This window comes from Dermacentor variabilis, chromosome 11 (assembly GCF_050947875.1).
Source record: "Dermacentor variabilis isolate Ectoservices chromosome 11, ASM5094787v1, whole genome shotgun sequence".
NCBI lineage: Eukaryota > Metazoa > Arthropoda > Arachnida > Ixodida > Ixodidae > Dermacentor > Dermacentor variabilis.
In genome coordinates this window covers 112519849-112541141 of record NC_134578.1, presented here as the reverse complement: position 1 = coordinate 112541141, position 21293 = coordinate 112519849, and the positions used below count along the sequence as shown (strand labels likewise).

Here is a 21293-nt window from a genome sequence, read left to right as displayed (position 1 = left end):
CGAGTGTCATTGAAAACGCCGCCTCATCTAAAAACAAGTCTAGAAAATGCTGGCACAGTTAGATTTTGACACAATGAGATCGAATCTTCCTATTCCTCTTTCCATAAATAAATCTCTTACCTCTTATATTAGCCTCAAAACGAGACTAGGTGTTTGGAAATATTGAAATAAAAAAAATCTATGCAAATTTCACGCACTTCATAGATTGATGTTACGCGAAACATTTTGCTTGTCGCTGGCTAGCCCAAATGATCTGTGATCCTTGAGTGTTGCCGCGTAGACCAACGTATTGTATAAAACAAGCATCTGTGTGCGTGACGCGAGTGCGTTTTTGAAGACAGAATCAAGATGGTAACTGCACAACGACACTATCGTTTTGTTGCGGTAACAATTATATGGACACTCGAAGCCCATTTTTGCCGTCGCCATCGCCGTGAAAGCGAGGACGATGCTCGCTATTTTCCGTCGCGTCCAAGGAACCGGGGGAAGGGTAGTGGGCGGGCGTTGTATTTCAACAGCAAGCGGGTGTGGCGCTTTCTCGCGCGGTATTTATCTTGAAAGCGATCTGCTTTTTGGGCCATAGTCTCGGTGGGCCGACAGCTGGTAGCTTTGCGTGTGCCGTGTTCTCGCCTCTCTGTTTACGTTGAAGTGATACGCAGCACAAAGTTCATTTCGCTCGTTGCTGCTGCCGCGCTTCCTCACGCCAGTGTTTTGACAGCAAGTGTCCGTGTTCATCGAGTCCAGTGTTTCATGTGGGCCTGTGCTCGCTGACACCATGCTCGTTAATTTAGTTAGTAAGGGAGTGTTTACAAGTTCATACGGCCGATAAAACTACTATCCTCAATGATTATGTATGTGTAGTAATTTGCTACCGCAATGCATGCTTCGCCTTTCGGGCGAAACTGCGGCTACGAAAAAGACCCGTTACCGAGTTTTCGGTTTTCGCTTGGCCTATGCCAAAGACAGTACAATCTCCTCCAGCTTCTTTGTAGCACTTTCTTCTGCGAGGAACGGGTAGGAAATGTGGGCCTATCCTAACAGCACAGGGCGTGTAGGGGATTGGGTTGCATTTAACGCATTGTCCCAAGATGTAACATACCGCGAGGTAAAAATGAGAGAAAAAGGCATTCTCCTACTCGTGACGCACAACACAGTCAGGAGTATGTATGGGTGAACGAGAACTGGTGCGTGTCTGTGTTATGTAGCGCATGCGCCAATGGTCTCACAGAGCTAATTGGCATTGGCACGAGAGAAGCAAGCGTGTGATTTTAGCCTCACGGTAAAAGCATTGCGCTGTCCTATAGCGGGTCTGAGGTGCGATCACACCGAAGGACAACTGGTTTTTTTTTTTATGGACGGGGCTCGAAACGTTGTACGATAGGAACCAACCTACCCAAAAGTGCCTAGGATTAGCCAAAAACTGCTTTTTTACACTTTGGAGTTGACGAAATAGGTTATACATGACAAATGGTCGCTAACATTCACGTTTAGTCTTAAGTAAAAGTCACAAGAGCTTGTATGAGGTCCGTTTGGTGTACGCTAATATTCTCGAAAAGAAGCTGCTATATCAGAAGTAACAGTTATGCTTGCAACTAGAGACAAAGTAAAGAAGGTTGTGGTGTCATTATATCGTGCTTACAACCTAGGAATTATCTGGTGGCCTCGATCCGTCAGTACTCACTCTTGAAGAAGAGATTTCCTGAAGTGCGCATATTAGTTGTTACTTAACTGTGCGCGCTAAACCACGTGTGGCTTCTTCATATCTTACATATATGCTTTACAAATGGTATCGCACACCTGCTTTTTATGCTTATGCCTTATTTTTATGTCTGTTACCACACACTGGTGATGAACTTTCCTTTTGTTAGTTTTTAGAGTTTCACATCTGTTGTGTGTTGAAACAAAGAACTTTATTTCAAAAGCACCTTCTGCTGCTGCTGCCCCTCGTCTTCCTGCTGCTGCCTGCCGCTGCCAGAACCTGAACTCCAGCTGTAACTGCCGCCAAAACTTCCTCCCGAACCGCTGCTCGAAGCGCCATATCCACCCCTTGACAATCCACTGAGTCCACCAAAGGAGCTTCCGCCAGAGCTACTTCCTTGTGATGGTCTAGAGCCACTCAGAGGTGTTCCCCAAGTGTATCTGTATGTGGGTGTGGAACTCCAATACCAGAAACTGCTGCCATGTCCCCGTCGCCCTCCACTGCCTTGTCTACCGCCAAATGAGGGACCTCCAATGAAGCCACCGAGGTATCCACGTCGCCTGAGGTATTCTACAAATGTGCATCTGATACCGCTTTTTCTATACTTTCTGTAAAGACGCAGCAATTGCCTTTGCGACAGGCCAGTGGCACGGCTCAGCCAACCTTGGCTGGAACCGCCGAAACCGCCCAGTCCACCGAATCCACTGCCGAAGCTGCCTAGTTGGCCAGATGAGCCTTGACGGCCGCCTAGTTCAGAAATGAGCCACGTATATCTGGTCCCTTGATTGTTCCTTCCTGAGAGACCACTGCTGCTACCGAAACTGCTACCTTGGGTACTAGGACCCCAGCCGTTATCGCTGCCGAAGCTGCTCGACCAACTCTGTCCAAGCCTTCCCAATCCGCCATATCCCCCTCGTCCACCGCTGCTACCACCCATGCCGCTTTGCCTGCCGTAGTTTCCAATGCCACTAGTTCCAAAATCGCCACTTCGACTGCCCCAGCCAAATAGTCCACTGCCGACGCCTCCCGAACTGCCTTCACTGGAAAGGCCATCGTAATCACTTTCTCCGACTTCGCCTGACATTCCGCTCAGTCTTCCACTTCCACCAAGTTCTCCTTGCTGTCCGCGCAGCCCACCCATTCCGCTTTGGCCGCCATAGACCGACAGTCCGCCTAGTCCTCCAAATCCGCTGAAACCTCCTTGCTGACCATTCGGGCTGCCGGACCCGCTTTGGCTACCGCTTCCGAACAGCCTGCCGAATCCTCCAAGTCCACTGAGTCCCCCTTGCGGTTCATTCTGGTTCTCTGAATCGCCTTGTCCGCCTTGGCCCCATTGTTGGCCATACCCTCCGGTTCCAATTATTCCACCAGGCATGCCGTACAAGCCAACCTGTGGACCACTGATTCCTCCCCATGGCCGCGGGAAAGCACCACTCCCACTAGGCCCCTGAAATCCCCAAGGCGTGCCCGCAGAAATTAGGCCACTGGGATTGCCCCACGTAAACCACGTCAGTGGCGAACCTCCTCTAGGCAAACCCCAATATCCACTCACGCCTTGACTTCCTCCGCGCGGCACAGGAACCAACCTCAATACGTAGACTGGAGTACTCCAGTATGCGAAGGGGCTGCCTCCGTACCCATAGTAGATGTTGCCCCAGGAGCTACCGCTTCCGCTTGACAACATCAGGGGCGCAGTCAACCTCCTCCAAATTGAGAATGGGCTGCTTCCATATAGTCCACCGTAAGTGTTGCCCCAGAGACCGCCGTTTCCGCCAAATCCGCTCAGTCCACTTCCGCTGCCAAATCCACTGCCATATCCGCTGCCGTATCCACCGCCGAAGCCGCTTCCACTGCTGAGTGAGCTTCCTCCAAACCCTCCTCCCAACGAACCGCTCCCGACTCCATTTGAAAAGCTTGAAAACTGTTGGCCCCCGATGACCTGGCGACCTGAAAATGATGTTTGGAATTACGAATGCAGTCATCTAGGCAATTTTAATTTTCAAGCAGGTAAGAGGTTTGTTTCTTTTTTTTTTCTAGAAACGAAAGTGGGAGATAGGATAAGAGACCGCAAACCCACTTTTTTTTCCTTTTGCTAGGATAGATGCCGACTAAAAGATCACTTTACCCGTTCTGGGTGAAAAGGCTATTTTTTAATTTGCTTTGTAAATATTGTCAGTGCCTTTTGAGATTTTTACGGGAGTGGGCATAAAAAGAGGTGGCACACTCATTAGGTTCATGGGCTTCAGTTTGGAAGCTCTTACAACAGCAGGCTGATATAAATTTATTTATGCGCAATATACGTAAGCATTGGGTATTTGGTTTAATATGCCTCATGAGGTGTCCGTTGCAGAGAAACGCAATCTTCACGTGCACATAAATATTTCAGTTTAAGCAATGCTATCGTATGGGTGTCCCAGCTATGAAGCATCGCGTGTTTTTTAAGAAAGAGCACGTTATTCCGCTTCAATAAGTGCGCATCATTAAGTGTATTTATAACATCTGCTATTAATATTTAGTAGGTGCCATTGAATTGAATAATTACCTGCAATGAGCTAATTGTGTTATTACTGCCCTTAATGTCATGCTTTCAAGGAAGAAGTAACAAAAAACGAAAGAACGCTATAGTGGGCTTGTATTTAGGTAGTTACTTTTATGTCGTTTATTTTTTCCTGGTGAGAATGAAAACGCAAGAAATCTTTTTAAAAATATCACGTGACTAATCGAGCGCGCGCTTCAAAAAGCAGCGCCCTCAAGCAAGTTCCACACGAGTTAGTTAGCGCACTCTTTCCACGACGCAGTAACCAGTCGTGACCAACCTTTTTGTGTCAACACGAGCGTGCCGTCCTGTCGCGGTAGAAGCGCGTCAGATAAAGCGCCAGGAATTTCTACAGAGCTTGTGCGAGGGCGATGCTTATTGGTGCGGGTTGGTTGTTAACGTGATATTCTTATTTCTCGCCGGCTTTCTTGATCAGCCGAAAAATATAACCCCGTAAAATGTGCCTGTCTGAAAACATGCCACCTTTAGGTTTCATTCAATTTTCTACAAGTTCCTCACTGACAACAGGGCATTCAGAGCAGTAATGAAGAAAAATGGTTATGAAATATTTATAGAATGGCATCAACAACTATATTACTGGTGGGTACTCTAATTGACTGCAAACAATATTAACTTTGTTTATGCGAGTAGCATGGTCTTTCTAATAAAAAAAAGGGGGTGCATAATGGCTTGGGCACCCTGTATATGTTGAAATAAATACACATGGTGCCACAGTTATAATGCATAAATAAATGGCAAATACTAGGAATTGCAGCCCGTGCCGAACAATCATAATATTTTGTTAGTGAAATGCCAGTGTTATTTTTGTCTGCAGTCGTGCAAACAAGAAATAAGTAAAATGTTACCGGCCCTCAAAGTTTTGAACAAAAATATTGATTCCAATTTCACCACCTGTAATTTGTGTTTGTGGTCTAATAGCCGTCTAACGTCAGGTAGCTTTTGTGGGAGCAGGTCAGTAATAACATAATAGTAATTGTTATTGTTAGTGTCTTTCTTACTGAAATAAAATGATTGATTGATTGATAGGTTGATTGATTCATTGATTGATTGATGCTGTCTATTCTGCAAAACCATACGAAATATGACAAGCATTGGAGTTGATTCTCAGTAAGGTGGGTTTTATATGAAAGAATGTGAATTGCACCATCATCATTGCGTCTATAACTCGGACGCATCTTCGCACTTGTAGCTCACTTTGCGAATGTTTTGTTATATCGGCTACTAGTCAAATAGGATGTGCTTTACGATCCATATTACACTGAAAAACAGAGTGCACGAAGCTATTCAGTGTACGCTTCTGTTGCATTTTGAGGGATAACTATTGTTATTGCAGCCTACAGCAACACGGAAAAAAGTGCAACAAAAGAGAAGAATATCTTCAATGATTGTGATTTATGAGAGGCGAGGTTGCGGTGACCAAATGCAGGGTTCTTAGCGAGCGGATCAAGCAACTAAATACTGCACAACTTTCCGCCATCCTTGAGCGATGCATTGTGGTTGCTGTCTGAATTAGTAAAAATACTAGGTGTTAGAATTGTAACTGCAAATAGACACTTAGAAGAAAACAGAAGAAAATTGAGACTTAGGATTCCACTTGTAAAGGACATCGCAGTTTACCTAATGATATATGATAGCGCAAGACCTGTAGTTTTTCTTTATAGGTCAGTAAAGTCCACCCAAAGGGGGCGTATACGAGAACAATCCTCCGACACAGTAGGAGCTATATACAATCATCACCTAACATCATACTCTCATGCCAACTCATTCGTTCCTCGCGCGATCATTCAGTAGAAAAATTTGCCATCGCACATCGCCACAGAAACTGACACAAAGACAATTCCAATATTTACTTCGCTGTGATGGAAGTGTGTAATAATTTGTTCATTGTTCTTCCTTTCCTTTCGTATTATGATTTACGTTTTCATCGCTGTTTTTTAGTATTGCTCTGTGTGTTGTTATCTTTTCTAAAATGTACAGCGTTGTTAAACATTGTATCACCCCCCCTCCTCCCCTATGTAATACCCTCCCTGTTAGGGCGTTTAGGTTTAACATGAATAATGAAAACATTGCACAGACAATCCAGGAAGCCTCCAGTGAGATCAGAATCAATATGGCTTCGTGTGTGCTTATGACTTGAAGCCGGTGTTGGTTAGTTGCAGCATCTCCTTTATTCAATAAAAATTACGGGGTTTTATGTGCCAAAACCGCTTTCTGATTGTGAGCCACGTTGAAGGACTCCTGAAATTTTGACCCCCTGGGGTTCTTTAACGTGCACCTAAATCGAAGTACGCGGGTATTTTCTTACCCATCGAAACGCGGCCGCGGTGGCCGGGTTTCGATCCCGCGACCTCGTGCGTAGCAACCCAACAGCATAGGCACTAAGCAACCGCTGCGGGTGCTTGTATTCACGTCCGTATTGCGGTAAGTAAAACTTCAAACTTTAAGGCCTGCGTTTGTATGGCACACTTAATTTTCGCATGCCCAGGAATTTGGAATAGCCTAGTCTCTGCAAGCTTTGTATATTTTTAGCCGGTTTGTGTTATTGTAGTACCACAGCTAGCTGCTTTGGCGAACATAAGAAGTTACATGCGTCGAGAAGCTTGCTGTTATTTTATTTTATTGTTTTACTCGGTCATCACCTGTTAGTTGCTGCTGGTTTAGAAACTGAGGGAGCATCAATTTAAGGAACTTAAAGGCCTGAACGGCTCGTAACGTTCATCGAGATAATTATGTTTTTCGCAATGAAATGCGCTTATACCAAGTTGTTTCCTTTCTTTACCGTTATCTTGCAATTTCAAATTCTAAAATGTTGGTCTTGAAAATTGCTCCCAGGGTAGACTCGAAATTATTGTTTTTTAGGAGCCATACATGGCAGTTGTTGGCCCTTAGGCTAAGGAACTTCTTTTGACTCACATAAATAGCTTTTTTTCGGTAGTTAGAAATATATACATATACAGGAATTGAGCGAGCACTTGTTATTAGGTTGCTGCCTTCTAACGCCTCATTATAACGCCATATAAACTCTATTTAAGCTAAATTTCTTGTAAACTATACAACGGAAATCTGTTCCCTTGGCTCACGGTTTATTCTCAAGAGTAAGTGGTAATATTTATGGCGTTGGGGTTGGAAGCACAACGATTTAATCTAATCATAAGAACGAGAAAAGTACTGGAGACCTGCATAGCTGAGCGTTCTGTTTAAATTCGCACTTGGAATTGTTCATGACTCTTATACGCAGTAGCAAAGACGCAGTTCTAACTCTTATATAAGATATTGTATATGACGGTAACATAAGCGGCATTAGGGCTGCGGGAGTACGTTGTTACAGAAAGTGGAAAACGCATAGGTGATGAAGTGTTCTGTATGTTCTGTATTTTGTTACGCTCATTCGTCTCCATTTTTTTTAGCGAGACAAATCTCATTTTCTAGCCCCATCCTTCCTAAGTCGAACAAAGATACGGTGTTTCCATTTCCAAATGAGTCGAGCCCTTATCGGACGCAAATTATAATTTTGAGGGATCTTTTACGCGCAGCAAGTGCTCAATCGGGCACTGTCCCAAAAAGAAACATTTTCTTGTCTTGCGTCTTACAAGACAAAGCGGGTTTATTCGGTTGGGTTCTTGTGTTAGAAAACATAGCTCTTGTAAGAGAATTATCTGTTTGCAGTGGTTCATTGCATCCTGCTCATTACAAACTCAACTGATTTATAGTGGAAGTAGCATCACATAAACCTTGGTTATGTTTTAAGAAAATATAGTGACTATACCATGAGGAGCAATATTTCTTCCTAACGAAAAAGAAATTGGCATAGTCACCATGACATGCATTCACCAGGAATAGAAGAGGTACAGTGTAGCTAGACGTAATAAGCTCGTGCGAAAATGTGCGCTAACTTACTCAGGAGTCCGACGACCACGGCAGTGAGACTCAGGAACTTCATAGTGCGGCTGCTTCGCTGCACAGATCAGTCTGCCTTGGCTCGAAATCCTCGAGTCTTTTATACTGATTTTTCAAGGCGGTCTCGTGAACAATTTTGGAAAGCCATTGCATAGCATTGTTTTAGCTTCGAGTCTGCGACATTGTCTGATGTTGGAAATAATGTCTCAAAAGAAAAAGAAATGAAGCAGCAATATCCTATCTTTCTCTCAAGTTATATACGAATTGTGTAGTTTTAGTTTAGTGGAACAGAATATTAGTATGTGCATATGCCTTGTACATTTTAGCTAGCAGCAAGGAGATTGACGTGCCACTTTCGAAGCACAGCTGCGTTTCCCGTGTAGAAAGACGACTCACTTTTTTGTTGCGGTTCTTTCAGCTGGCGATGTGCCTGTCCGTCCAGAAAAACGAACAATTGAAGTGGTTACTAGGACGAAGAGGCCACTCTCTTCGGCATCCTTCCTAGTTTTGAGCAATACCGTCGGCATGCGTGACCGTCATTTGAGGATTTGGCGCTTTAGGCGTCCCAATTTTCGCTCCACTGTCCACGTTGCTCGCGCACCGCCTATGCTCTTTTGCTTTCAGCATAAAGCAGTGTTGTCTGGCAACGTTGACACGAATTTGACTTGGCATATTGACGGGGATTTCTGCATTCACACTGAACCGAAGTGTAATTTGGGCGACACGTCTAAAATGTAGTTGAGAATAAATAACTTCTTGGGCGAGTTGGTGTTTACTTAACATGGTTGCTCTTCTTGACGCAAACCTCGAAAAAAAAAGAAGAGAGTGAGAGGTCAAAAGAAAGGAAGGACAAGTGCTACTCAACTGTTTATTCCCAAAAGCAGACCATTCTATATATACGCAAAAATGCACACGCACAAACGCATAAAACAAGCAAAGGCCCTCAGTCAGTCGTAGGGATTATTATTTATTTTATATGCTTAGCATTCGAATTGTGAATCAAAAATCATAACAGAAGTCTGATTCACGGGAGCTAGACCAGTGGTATGGATATGGAAGGCTTCTAACAGTTCACGAGCGTTTTTTTTTTCTGCCTAGGATCCTGTCCTGGAAATACAGTGGTCCACAGTTGGGACAAAACCTGCAATGCGCAGGGAAGTGCGCAGTCGTATCTTTCTTTAAAATATTTGCGTGCGCTCTCATTCGGTCGTTGACGCTACGCCCCGTTTGCCCAATCTAGCACTTGCCACAGCTGAGCGGAATCAGGTAAACCACTCCAGTGGAGCAATTGCACGTGCACTGCTCCACTGGAGTGCTTCGGCTGACTGACGTCATTTGCTTGTTTTATGCGTTTGCGCATGTGCATTTTTGTGTATGCATAGAATGCCCTGTTTTTCGCATTAAGCAGTTGTGAATAGCGCTTGCCTTTCTTTTCCTTTCGCCTCTCACTGTACCTTTTTTTTTCGAGTTTTTGTGCTTAGAAGAGCAACATGTTACGTCTTAAATTGTTGCTCAGCGTAATGATATCTGGTCTTCCTCCACTATACCGAAACTTCTAATGAACTACGTATTCCTTCATGCATGTAATACTACTGTCACGTCGTAGTGACTGACGAACACAGTAGCAAAACTGTAAATGGCGAAATTTAATCTTGATTGGGCGAACTTGTACCCACAAAAGCAAGTTACAGTTAAAGCACAACGGTTTGGCGAACACAGTCAGCGATCGTCGGAAATCTGATAAGCGGGTCAAGCGCGTCGGCTTTTTTACGTCAGTCGTCGAATGTTCCAGAGTAATCGCTGGTACCCGCGTGTCTTCCTCAAAGTTCTACACTATTCGCGTCGCGCATGCATGCAATCAGACTACACAAGGTTCGGTGACTACAGACGGCAGACAGAACCATCGATAACTTTCGAGAAACTTCCGATACATGCAGGTGCGTCCTTCGCTGTGCGGTAACATTTGTTAGGCGGTGAAATAGTCACCCGATAAAGATAAGCAAATGCACGTGTCAATAATTTCGAGCGGTTGAGCAACTAATCAAAACAAGTGTGTCTAACTTGTTTTTATTGTAGCCATAATTTCTTAATTTTAATTTACACCAAACCGACTCCTTAGATGTACTTGAATGTGTTGGACAAGTTGCTATTTTGCAGGAAATGACAAGCAGCGGTAAATGCTTTCTTCAACTGCTACGTAAGACCTTTTTTCGGCGCTTGTAATTTCGCTAACAAATTAAAAGCATCTGAATTAGTACACTACTGAGCAAAATTATGCTTTTCTTCTATTTAATATACGGCCATAAAGACAGCCGAAAATATTTTGTATTTGTGCCTAAATGCGAGGCCGTTTTTCCACCCTAGATTTAGTTTTTATGTAAGCGGGCTCCGAACTTAGATGTTAACACGTTGGGCTGGAGACTCATTGTGCGAAGGTTTGTTGCCTTAAACAACCACGATACGTCGCCAGGGAGATGGTGTCCAACATGCCAGCGTCTCCCAGCAATTTACCAAGGAAACCTGCAAAGCGCGTAGTGACCACACGTTCCCGACAGTAAATACCACTGGTAGTGCGTAAACTTGCACGCTTACGTCCACCGCTGTGTCCATCTGGGATGGAATTCCGGTCAGGGCGGCCGCATTTCGATGGGCGAAATGCGAAAACACCCGTGTACTTAGATTTAGGTGCACGCTAAAGAACCCCAGGGGGTCGAATTTTCCGGAGTCCTCCACTACGGCGTGCCTCATAATCAGAAAGTGGTTTTGACACGTACAACCGCATAATTTATGTGATGCTCCGTGCGACTGCGTAGTTGAGATATCTTGAAAGGGAATGAATATGGAGATCGGCAGGGGTACAATCTTTAGCAGTGCAAACCGCTGCATAGGAAAAGGTGCAAAGCACATTGCCTTAAATAACAGAGATGAAGGCGATTACTTTAGATCAAAAAGGATTTACGGGAGTGACGCACCCATTCGCTGAACACGAATAAAGGGAACCGAGGGGGTCGATTTTTATTACCCGTAAGATGCCAACAAGCAGAATCATCAAGGACAACGTGGGGAAAGTACTTGTGCTCAGTAGTTGTATTCAGAAAATCATAAGTAATAAAAATTAAAATGAATGAAAAAACGACGGCCGCGAGTGGGGAACAATCCCACGTCTTCGCGTTACAAGTTCGATGCTCTTACCAATTGAGCTACCGTGGCGCCATTTTCAAATCCTCTATCTAGGGTATTTGGTTTTTTTTTCTACTAGAACTAACCCCGCTAGTGTTAGCCAGCGCCACCTCTCACAAACCTTGGCGACGGATGTCGAACGTCGCGTAGCCAGAAATTTCGTTCGGGGGGGGGGGGGGGGGCTCACGTTCGAGCTTGGCCTCCTACTTAAAGGGACACTAAAGGTTACCAGAAAGTCAAGTTAAAGTGGTAGAGCAATGTTCCGGAACGTCTAAGGCGTCAATATAATCGCAAACAGAGCTTTAGTAACCGAGAAATTGAGGTAAGTGCATGACACGATTTGAGACCCCCCAGCGACATTCCGGTACTAGCCCGATGACGAAAGCACTCCTCAAAATTTGTCTTACTAATACTCAACTACTCGTATTCAAAATAACATTTCATTCGATTATAAGACGGAAGAAAATGCTACTTGTCTACGTCTATTCGATTCTAAGAAAAAATAACATGTTGACGTTACCCTTCTGTAGTATGGGTGGTCGAAAGGTTTCGTTTTCGCTCGACTCTGCGCCGCGCACGCTTTGGAGTTTCAGTAGTTTCGTTATCGCGTCGTGCTGTGCGGGTTCTGCTGGCTTGCGAAACTTTCATTTTGAACTAGCAGTGAGAATGCCACATCCTTGTGATGTCGTGGGAAGCCCTCGTTGCTTTTCCGCTCCGGAGAGCCGGTGTCGAGGCCGCCGTCGTAGTACGCAACGACGGCAGCAGCGCGAGCCCTCAGCAGCAGGTCGCGCTCGTCACTGCTCAAATAGCTGAAGTTGAGCCCAGCATCGCGAGCCAATCTGTCGTTGTCAGGATCCATTGCGACGAGCGTGGAAGTTTGCGTCATAGAATAAAGTACCAGCTTATGGTCGCGCGTTTCTCCTTCCGCTAGCCACCATACTCCCGCTTTCGCTCTGCTGTCGGCTCTGTCTTGGCTCTGTTTCTGGCCGCGCGTTTGTGTTTTGCGCAGAAAAGCCGTAGCGCCGTCTGCGGACGCCGTTCTACTCACCGATGGCGCAACGTCACTATGAGACCATGATGTCAGTACTCCTCGATCGGAGGGCGGGCAATTTGAACTGCGCTAGAGGTACGCGCACGCTTCAGAACGCATTTTCTCTTAAAATAAGTCTCTCCTTTGCACGAAATAAGCGTTTCGAAGTTTCTGGGATGGCATTTCAACAGTCCACGTTCACTTAATAGTAACCTTTAGTGTCCCTTTAAGAAGACGCTTTAGCTCGGGTGCTGCTATCTAAATACATGTAGAAGGGGAATTCATTTTTCTCGGCAACCACCGCACCAAATTTGACGAGGTCGGTTGCATTTAAGAGAAAAACTAAGATTCTACTGACTTCTCGCTTCGAATTTTTCATTTAGGTTGTCAATTCTGTATTAAAAATTGGCAAAACTCGCAAATTTTCAGAACACGAAACAATCACGTTTAAAACTCTGTAGCTCAACAATTAAAAATATCACAATTGTGTGAATTTCATAGAATAGTACAGCCAGAGCGGACAAGTTGGATATGTTACACGTGAATCTCAACAAATTTAGTACTATGAAAATACGGCTTTTGCATAAGCCTCGTTCACCACGTAACCAATTCACGTAAGATACAACTTGACATGCCAAATTTGTCTACTTTGACTCTTATAACAGATGCCGTTTACAGAACCGCGATATCTGTTCTTGATGCAGTGCTATTAGTTTGTAAACGTCGTGCTTCTATTTCTTCCGCACTTTCGGATTTTCCAAAATATCTTAAACGAAATTCAGGCCCTAAATCGAAATTCCGCTTCCAACAGATACTAGAATTGAACTTTCTCTCTGAAATGCAACAAATTTCATTACAAGCGACCCAGGCATTATCTCAGAAAAGCGTTCTTGCGTTTTTCGTGTATTTGAATAGGCCACGTAGGAGTTGGGCCCCAGTTAAAGCTTCCTCTTAGACAATTTGTCGAGGGATCAAATACATGAATAGTAACGGCATTGCCATTGCTAAAGATGCTGCAAACGAATTCTTGAACGCTACGCACTGTCAAAACAAGTAAAATGCATATCTTTTCATTAAAAGATGTACCCGTATGTGCCGAAAATTGTGCCCTAAATAAGTAATATCAAAGCTTCGATGTTCTGCCAATTTAATAAGTAAACAAAATATCACACGAACTTTAGAACTATATCAGTTCGAAACCAGCAAAGCAGTCCATGCCACTGATACGAAAAATGTAAATGCGATAAAATAAACAAGGTGAGGACAAATATGTTAATAAAACTGTCATTCAAGAAGCTGGTTGACAATTTTGTACATATGCAAGGGCCAGTGAAAAATCTCAACGACGCTGTTATTAATTCCAATGTATTACACAGGAGCAGCTGCCACCGGTCGTGTGCCGTGAGTAGTTGCATTGAAATTATTGCCTCAACAGAGAGCACGTATATAAAGCCGTTCTGAAAAATATTCGAGGGCGAGTTAAATGAAAGTGAGCCAATGCGAATATTTGACAAACGGGGTACTATTTTTAAAAGTAGTCTCTATGAGCATTTAGACATTTGTCCCATTGACTAACGAGTCTCTTGATTCCCGTCTCATAAAACTCCTTGCGTTGCTGCTTCAAGAAGTCTGCAACTGGCTCTTTCACGTCATCGTCCGACAGGAATCTGTTTCCCTTTAGCTGTTTTTCTCATTTGTCCCTAAATGTCGAAGTCGCAAGGCAACAAGTCTTAGCTGTATGGCGGATATTGCAGCGTTTCGCACTTGAACTTTGCGAGTTTTGTATTAACCACATCAGCGACGTGGAGACGGGCATTGACGTGGAACAATTAAAAATTAAATTATGGGGTTTTACGCGCAAAAACAACTTTCTCATTGACACGCCGTAGTGGATGACTATGGAGATTTCGACCACCTGGGGTTCTTTAACGTGCTCCTAAATCTAAGTACACAGGTGTTTTCGCATTTCGTCCCCATCGAAATGCGGCCGCCGTGGCCGGGATTCGATCCCGCGACCTCGTGCTCAGCAGCTCAACACCATAGCCAGGTCGTGGAACAAGATGATCTCATTCACCAATTTTCCACGTCGTTGGTTCTTGATTGTGACACGCAGCCCATTCAGCATTTCACAATATCGGAAACGATTGATAGTCTCTCCGTGTTTAGCAAATTCTATCAGTAATGGCCCCTGATGATCGAAAAAAAAAGTCAACAGCCCCTTTCCGGTGGAAATGACGGCCTTTGCTTTCTTTGGTGGTGGTGAATTCGAATGTTTCCACTGTAAGCTTTGCCGTTGTGTTTCAGGCTCGTACTAGTGGCACCATGGTTCGTCTCTGATCACAATTGCAGACAAAGTCGTCACCCTCATTGTGATACTAGATAAGATGAGTCAAGGCAGTGCAGAACCGTTCAAAATCCCCCCTACGCTTTCATTCGCACATACAGCATGCGGCGCTCGGTCGCAATGTTATCGCCCTTGGACGTCATACGAAACATGAGGGCGACGGCGACAGCAGGAATGCGCCTGGAGTGTCCATATAATTGCTATCGCAATAATATAATAAGAGTATCCAGCAACTGAAGCGTCTCGTTGCCAATTACTTTCCGCAAAAGAAGAAGTAACAAAATTGAACTTTCACTATGAAAAAAAGAAGTGAGGCGTGCAGACAGGACACAAGAGTAGAGAAGTGGACAACACGAACGCCGACTATCAACTGAAGGGAGCACTGAGGCGCAAGAAGAAAAGACACAAAACTCATCTGCGCATGCTCAGGAATGGTAACACTACGTGTAAGTCGGGTACACGTGCCGGTCTACGTGAGAGATAACTGTTAAGGTACTTAATCTCTTCCTTATGTAAAGTATACGAAGGCTGACTCACGAACGCACTTCCACCATTATAGATATGCCATGCCTCTACCATAAGACGCGTATCTTCCTTCTTATGCCTGTACAATATCGCGCATTCATCTAACTCTGGCGTGCAGTTACAATCTCGGCAATGTAGCCAAAGATTAGAAGGCGATCCACCGGTTAACGACCTTTTATGTTCCATTAGCCTCTGATTGATACACCGTCCCGTTTGCCCTACGTAGAACTGGCCACAGCTAAGGGGAATTTTATAAACCACACCCATCCGACAGTCAGTAAAACTGTTGTTCCTATTGTGCTTCACTGGACAAATATCTGTTCGTTCTTTGCCTTTTACCCGCTCCTTTTTATTCTCTACGGCAGCGCATATCTTACCTAGCTCATTGGGAGCAGTGAAAGCAACATTAACATCGTATCTACTTGCAACTTTTTTAAGCCTTTGCGACGCTGAATGAATATACGGAATAGCCACTACTCTTTTTTGATATTACTGCTTTCTGTAATCATGTCCGTCCCTCTCGAAACCGACTTCTTTAGGCGCTCAGCCACAGTGGCCAGCGCTACACTAGGATAACCTGCTTCTACTAGGCGCTGGACCTGCGCTTTAAAACTGGCGCTCATTTTGTGCATGCAGGATCTGGTGAGGGAAGACTTAAGGCACGACATGGCAATTCCGTTTTTTACTACTTTGGAATGCTTGGATTGAAAGTTTAGCAACGGCTTCCAAGATCTTGGGGAGTGCTGTCAACAAATATTTTGTTCGGAGATCAAGCAAATGTCAAGAAGCTGAATTACGCGTCGCTGAGGAAATTCATTGGTAAACTTTAGTCCTCCCCCATAAAGTTTCAATTGCTCACTTACTAAGGTAGCAGTGGAATCGAGTTTTTCCCTATTGCAGAAAATCAGGTAATCATCAACGTAACGAAATATCTTGATAACGCTATCACCTAAGGCTTTCTCTAAGCAGTTGTCAACCTTACTCAAGTAAATGTTGCTATGAATAGGGGCAACCTTTGAGCCAATTCAAATGCCTGATTTCTGCAGAAAAACGCCATCTCTCTACACAATCGGCGTCGACTTCAAGTACATTGAGAGAATTCATTGAAAAGCTCCCGTGGAAACACTGCATCTGTCAATAAAAGCCGACTCTTGCACTTGTTCTTTAATGCACTCATTTACGGAATTTAGCAACCCGTCATGAGGCAAGGAATAATACAGGTCTTCGATATCCATACTAAAAGCTGTACAATCACCAGAATTTTGCTCTCTCAAATACTGAACTAGTGCCTGAGAATTACGTAAGGAAAAGGAGTCTAAAAAAACTAGTAAAGCTAAGCAGTTCTGTAGGTGACTAGCGACACAGACCTGCCACGTCCCTTTCTCTGACACTATAGCACGAAAAGGAATTTCTTGTTTATGGGTCTTGGCCGAGAAAAACAGTTCTAAGGTGAGGGATTTAGCTTTCTTGACATTACAGACAAGCCTATCACGATTATGTCTTGACAAGAGGTCAACCGCACGTTGCTTAACTACCGAAGGCTTGAGTTTTACTGGCTGTAAATTCTTTTCTATGGCTGAAATCGCTTTCTCTGAAAACATGTCATCTGGCATAATCACGAAATAACCTTCCTTGTCAAATATTACTGGTCTAAGTTTATGCCCCACAAGGTAATCAACTAACGGTCGGACAGGGTCAGGAGTCTTAAAATGAGAATTTGATTGTTTAATGCTAGCAATGCAATCCGAAATACAGCGTGAGCGTTCTTCTTCCGGGACGAACCTGGTTGTGCAGCGCGGTATGCTTAAAACGTCAACGGGCTTTATGTTAGGCTTAAAACAGTGCTTAGGACATAAAGCAAGGGTTCTTCTATGGTTATCATTTACGATGGCGTCTCCAAGAACCAGTACGGTATTTGACGGTGAATTACTAGAAAGGTGTCTCTTCTTTGTTCAAGCTCCGGAAGTGTCATCCTCCACAGGAAGTCCGCGTGCTGCACGGCTAACTTATTCCAATCGGCGTAGGGGCGGCTCCAATGGCGACGGTCTCCCAGGGCCGCGCAACGGACCCTTAGACACTCCTGGTAGAACCTAACTTGGCGCCATGATTCAGCGGAAAGAATAGCTCCAATACTCCTGGCATGCCCAGTTGATGGTTGAAGGAAGCCGCACATCATTTGAACTTCCAACGGGACGACACGATTATGACTAAACCACAACATGGTTTAAGCGCGGAACATACATGTCGCAATTAAGAAGCTAACGAAGCAGGATGTTGCAGATAAGTAGGGGAACATGGAAAAGGGCTCAGAGTACTAGAAATGAAGCTTATAACTACAGAGAGCTGAGCTAGTTGGTAAGGATTCATTATGCAAAAAAGAAGTGAGGCGTGCAGACAGGGCACAAGGGTAGAGAAGTGCACAACATGAACGCCGACTATCAACTGGAGGGAGCACTGAGGCGAAAAAAGAAGAGAAGACACAAAACCCATCTGCGCATGCTCAGGAACGGTAACACCACGTGTCAGTCCGGTACACGTGCCGGTCACCAGATCCGTGCCGGTCACCAGGTCCTGCATGCACAAAATGAGCGCCAGTTTTAAAGCGCAGGTCCGGCGCCTATGGGAAGCAGGTTATCCTAGTGTAGCGGTGGCCACTGTGGCTGAGCGCCTAAAGAAGTCGGTTTCGAGAGGGACGGACGTGTTTACAGAAAGCACTAATAGCAAAAAAAGAATATTCATTCAGTGTCGCACAGGCTTAAACAAGTTGCAAGTAGATACGATGTTAATGTTGCTTTCACTACTCCCAATGAGCTAGGTAAGATATGTGCTGCCGTACAGAATAAAAAGGAGCGGGTAAAAGGCAAAGAACGAACAGATATTTGTCCAGTGAAGCGCAATAAGAACAACAGTTTTACTGACTGTCGTATGGGTGTGGTTTATAAAATTCCCCTCAGCTGTGGCCAGTTCTACGTAGGGCAAACGGGACGGTGTATCAATCAGAGGCTAATGGAACATAAAAGGTCGTTAGCCGGTGGATCGCCTTCTAATCTTTGGCTACATTGCCGAGATTGTAACTACACGCCAGCGTTAGATGAATGCGCGATATTGTACGGGCATAAGAATTAAGATACGCGTTTTATGGTAGAGGCATGGCATATCTATAATGGTGGAAGTGCGTGCGTGAGTCAGCCTTCGTATACTTTACATAAGGAAGAGATTAAGTGCCTTAACAGTTATCTCTCACGTAGACCGGCACGTGTACCCGACTTACACGTGGTGTTACCATTCCTGAGCATGCGCAGATGAGTTTTGTGTCTTCTTTTTTCGTCTCAGAGCTCCCTTCAGTTGATTGTCGGCGTTCGTGTTGTCTACTTCTCTACTCTTGTGTCCTGTCTGCACGCCTCACTTCTTTTTGGCATAATGAATCCTTACCAACTAGCTCAGCTTTCTGTCGTTCTGAACTTTCACCATGCGACAATTCGCTGCGCCGCAACAATGTTTTTTGTTTCCTTTTGTAGGGCTGAGGCACCGAAATGAAAAAAAAACGCGAAGTATAGAATGTTGGTCGCAATCCAGTGCCTACTTTGGGCACCTAATGTGTCTACCGAGTGAATATCGAAGAGAACGTGAGACGCTTGGTCCACCGAGAACCATACGCATAGTGCTCTGCATCCTACACCGGCGAGACAAGATTTTCCGGAGAGGTTGCGCTCAAGCCAACGCGGTGCAATCAGTCAAATCCCCACAGTGATGGCGGTGAGCGACCAATGTTTCTTTTTCTCGTCTGCTAGCCAGAAGGCATCCGAAACTCTGCCAGGCGAATATTCATTCGGCCAGAGAAAACCAAACGCGCACCGAAGTGCGCCGTGCGGTGGTCGGGACAACACGAGAAAAACGCATGCGCCTGGCTGGCTCTGGCAGCCCGTGGGTAGCTAGAATAAAAAAAAATTAGAAGAGGCTCAATGTGTCTTCGCGAATAAAAGTCAAAGTAGAAAAAATAAATAAGGACTTAGTTACCCAGACTGGCTTTAGTGTCTTGACACGGATGCATTGGCGTAGGTGAAAAAAAAAAGTTATTTTTATATGCGACATGACGGTACAAATGAACCACCACAACACTTGGTCTCATGGGACCTCGCTGCGTGCTTTGTCAACTAGTCTCATAGTGTGTCGATTCGGCTTGCCTCATTGTATGTGCTGACCGAAGACTTTAGAAAAGTCAGTGCATCTTTGGCGTCAAATGTTTATGACAACATTAAACCCACGAACTTCCGCAATTGAATATATAAAGCACAACTTTGGAAATGTCAATGCACCTTTCGCATGAAAAGTTTATGACGACTTTATACCCGTACAGGTTCGGAATTGACATCCATGCGTTCCATACATTCCGCGGCCTCCGCGCGATTCCTCGGCGAGGCCGCGAGCCATCAAAACGCTCTTGAAACGTTGTGCTCGGATGCAGCTGCTTGCTGTATGTGACTCCCAGTGAATGGGCGTTGCCGCGAAATCCAGCCGTGTTCGCAAAGAAATTCCTTTCCGAGCGTGAAAAAGACATTCTAGACAAAATCCAGAATTGTTTCCGGCGTCGGGGGTTGCTTTGGTCGACGGCGCATGGACAGCACGAAAAAAATTTCGGGGAGGGCTAAAGCCCCATAAGCCCCCTCCCCCCCCCCTGCCTACGCCCCTGGCCGCAGGGGATTGTTGAATTTCGAGGTTCCTCTCCGCCATTTCGAGCGAAAAATCCCACGTTAGGCGAATCCTTATCCCAAATTTCTGACAAAAAAACTAGGAAGTTGCGGAAAACGTAGCCGATCACGACCTGAACTCATTTTGGCAGACGTGTCGAACGCGAAGAAACCTGTTTTACGTCGGTTCTTGTGTAATGTTGTGTGTATGTGTAAGCATAGAACAGTTTCCCGCATCCTGCACAGCAACGGCTTCCCTTAAACGGCTATCACTTCGAGTCTATAATAGAGCCACCCTTCCTCTGCGGATGCTTCTGCATAGGGCACTAATCGAAAGCTTCCCGCTCGTTCCGCCGCCATCCTAACCTCTTTCAGGTAGCGCGACGCCCTGTGAGCAGCTTTGAGAGAACCCAGGGCAGAACGGGTGGTATGCATATCCGCACACCAGTGACGGCTCCCCCTGGCTAACAGAAATATATCTCGAAGTCTGTGCGTTTCCGGACTGCATTCGCTCGAAAGTGATTGCACATCCGGAAACACGTCATGGCTGTCATCTTTTGGCACCGCCTGTCGAGTTCAGATGGTTCACTGCGTTTACGAGAGCAAGAAAGGTGTGTAGCGCAGGTGAATGTGTCAAGCTGCTGCTACCGTGATGCTGCCCAGAGGCCGTCACATCGGTCATAGGAATGGTATTTGCTGCAAAACTTTCTTCCCAGCTATCTTATTGTCTGACTAATCATAGCGGAGACCAACAGTCATAGTGACGCGTATGCTGTCACATTGAGGAATAGTCAGAAAAGAGTAAATGGCCGCCCATATAGCTGCTGCGACTAAGCTATATAATCCCAGCTACTGCGCTGAAATTTCAAGAGAGATTTTCGATCGCCTGGCCATCTGCTTGCCTGTAGTGCTTCAGTTAGTGGTCCGAGTGACTGCCCCGTAAAGACGGTGGTGTCACGCTCGAGCCCCACGGCAGCGCAAATCTTTTTACAATTCTTACCTTCCCTAATACACATGCCTGCTATCTCTGCAGCTTTCAGCTAATCTCAGATGAATGAAAACATTCCCTTTCCTAAAACTTCCACCTTCGTGCTGATTTCCGCCGAAGCTGTTTGAGCATATCTGAATTTACGTTGACTGTGGTTACGTTTATGCCTACGCATAAGTAACAGTTGCGCTAGTGTAAAACTCAACAAAACCATGGCGTCGGTTTTTCTTGCGTATGTGACGTCACACAAGCCTTTCTTCCACCTAAACGGTGTGGTCGTCAAAGAGGGGGTGTACCGATGAAATGTATATATCGGTCAAACCGGCCGTTGCATAAGTTATCGCTTGCGAGACCATGCATTAGCGATCGGAAATTGGACAGGCTT

General features: G+C 45.1%; 2 protein-coding genes across 2 annotated transcripts in view; one reads left to right on the top strand and one right to left on the bottom strand.

Annotated features, from left to right (window-relative positions):
• The window catches only part of LOC142563433 (uncharacterized), a 148208-nt gene that overhangs the window by 44379 nt on the left and 82536 nt on the right, over positions 1-21293 (top strand). The gene's annotated exons all lie outside the window — the stretch shown is intronic.
• On the bottom strand, positions 1889-8309 carry LOC142564062 (uncharacterized). Its single transcript, XM_075674884.1, has 2 exons — positions 8154-8309; positions 1889-3646 (listed from the first exon to the last, which is right to left on the bottom strand). Exons 1-2 carry the CDS (start codon positions 8194-8196, stop codon positions 1911-1913), a joined length of 1779 nt encoding a protein of 592 aa, XP_075530999.1. The 5' UTR covers positions 8197-8309; the 3' UTR covers positions 1889-1910.